Source organism: Triticum dicoccoides, chromosome 7B (genome assembly GCF_002162155.2).
Source record: "Triticum dicoccoides isolate Atlit2015 ecotype Zavitan chromosome 7B, WEW_v2.0, whole genome shotgun sequence".
NCBI classification, from domain to species: Eukaryota; Viridiplantae; Streptophyta; class Magnoliopsida; order Poales; family Poaceae; genus Triticum; species Triticum dicoccoides.
In genome coordinates this window covers 606,279,475-606,280,152 of record NC_041393.1, presented here as the reverse complement: position 1 = coordinate 606,280,152, position 678 = coordinate 606,279,475, and the positions used below count along the sequence as shown (strand labels likewise).

Sequence of the window (678 nt, the reverse complement as noted above, 5' to 3'; positions counted from 1 at the left end):
GCCACCGGCGGCCGCCCCGCCTCGGCGAGATGGAGACGGCCCGGGCCCCAGCCGCCCCCGCGACGTCCAGGCCGCGCACCGTGGAGGCCATCTTCAGGGACTTCAACGCGCGCCGCGCCGGCCTCGTCCGCGCGCTCACCTCCGGTGAGTACCCGACCGACCGACTGCGCCCCTTCCTTTCTTCTCCTCCCCCCTCATCCCCTTTGCCCCTCTCATAGCGCCGCGCTGACACCGCGCTTCTCTCCTGCGCCTCGTGCCGCCGTGCAGATGTCGACGACTTCTTCGACAGCTGCGACCCAGGTGAGTTGCCCCCCAGATTGGATGGATGGATTGGGCTACTCCGCTGCCGCCGGGCGGTGGGATCCGGACGGGGATTGACTGGATCGGCCTGGGTTTTTTCTCTCTCTGCTCGCAGATAAGGAGAACCTCTGCCTCTACGGCCACCCCGACGGGACCTGGGAGGTGTCGCTGCCGGCGGAGGAGGTGCCCCCCGAGCTGCCTGAGCCGGCCCTCGGCATCAATTTCGCCCGCAACGGCATGAACCTCCGCGACTGGCTCTCCCTCGTCACCGTCCACTCCGACTCATGGCTCCTCTCCGTCGCCTTCTTCTTATCTCCGTGGCCTGCTCCTGTTGTAGTATATTTCAGATGCATAGATAGATTCTTCGATGCTTCCTAG

At 66.1% G+C, this 678-nt stretch overlaps 1 protein-coding gene across 1 annotated transcript; it reads left to right on the top strand.

The window, feature by feature from the left end:
- Positions 1–6: 6 nt before the first annotated feature.
- On the top strand, positions 7–678 carry LOC119339190 (PHD finger protein ALFIN-LIKE 2-like). The gene is made up of 3 exons (XM_037611337.1): positions 7–144; positions 268–300; positions 416–678. Exons 1-3 carry the CDS (start codon positions 30–32, stop codon positions 676–678), a joined length of 411 nt encoding a protein of 136 aa, XP_037467234.1. The 5' UTR covers positions 7–29.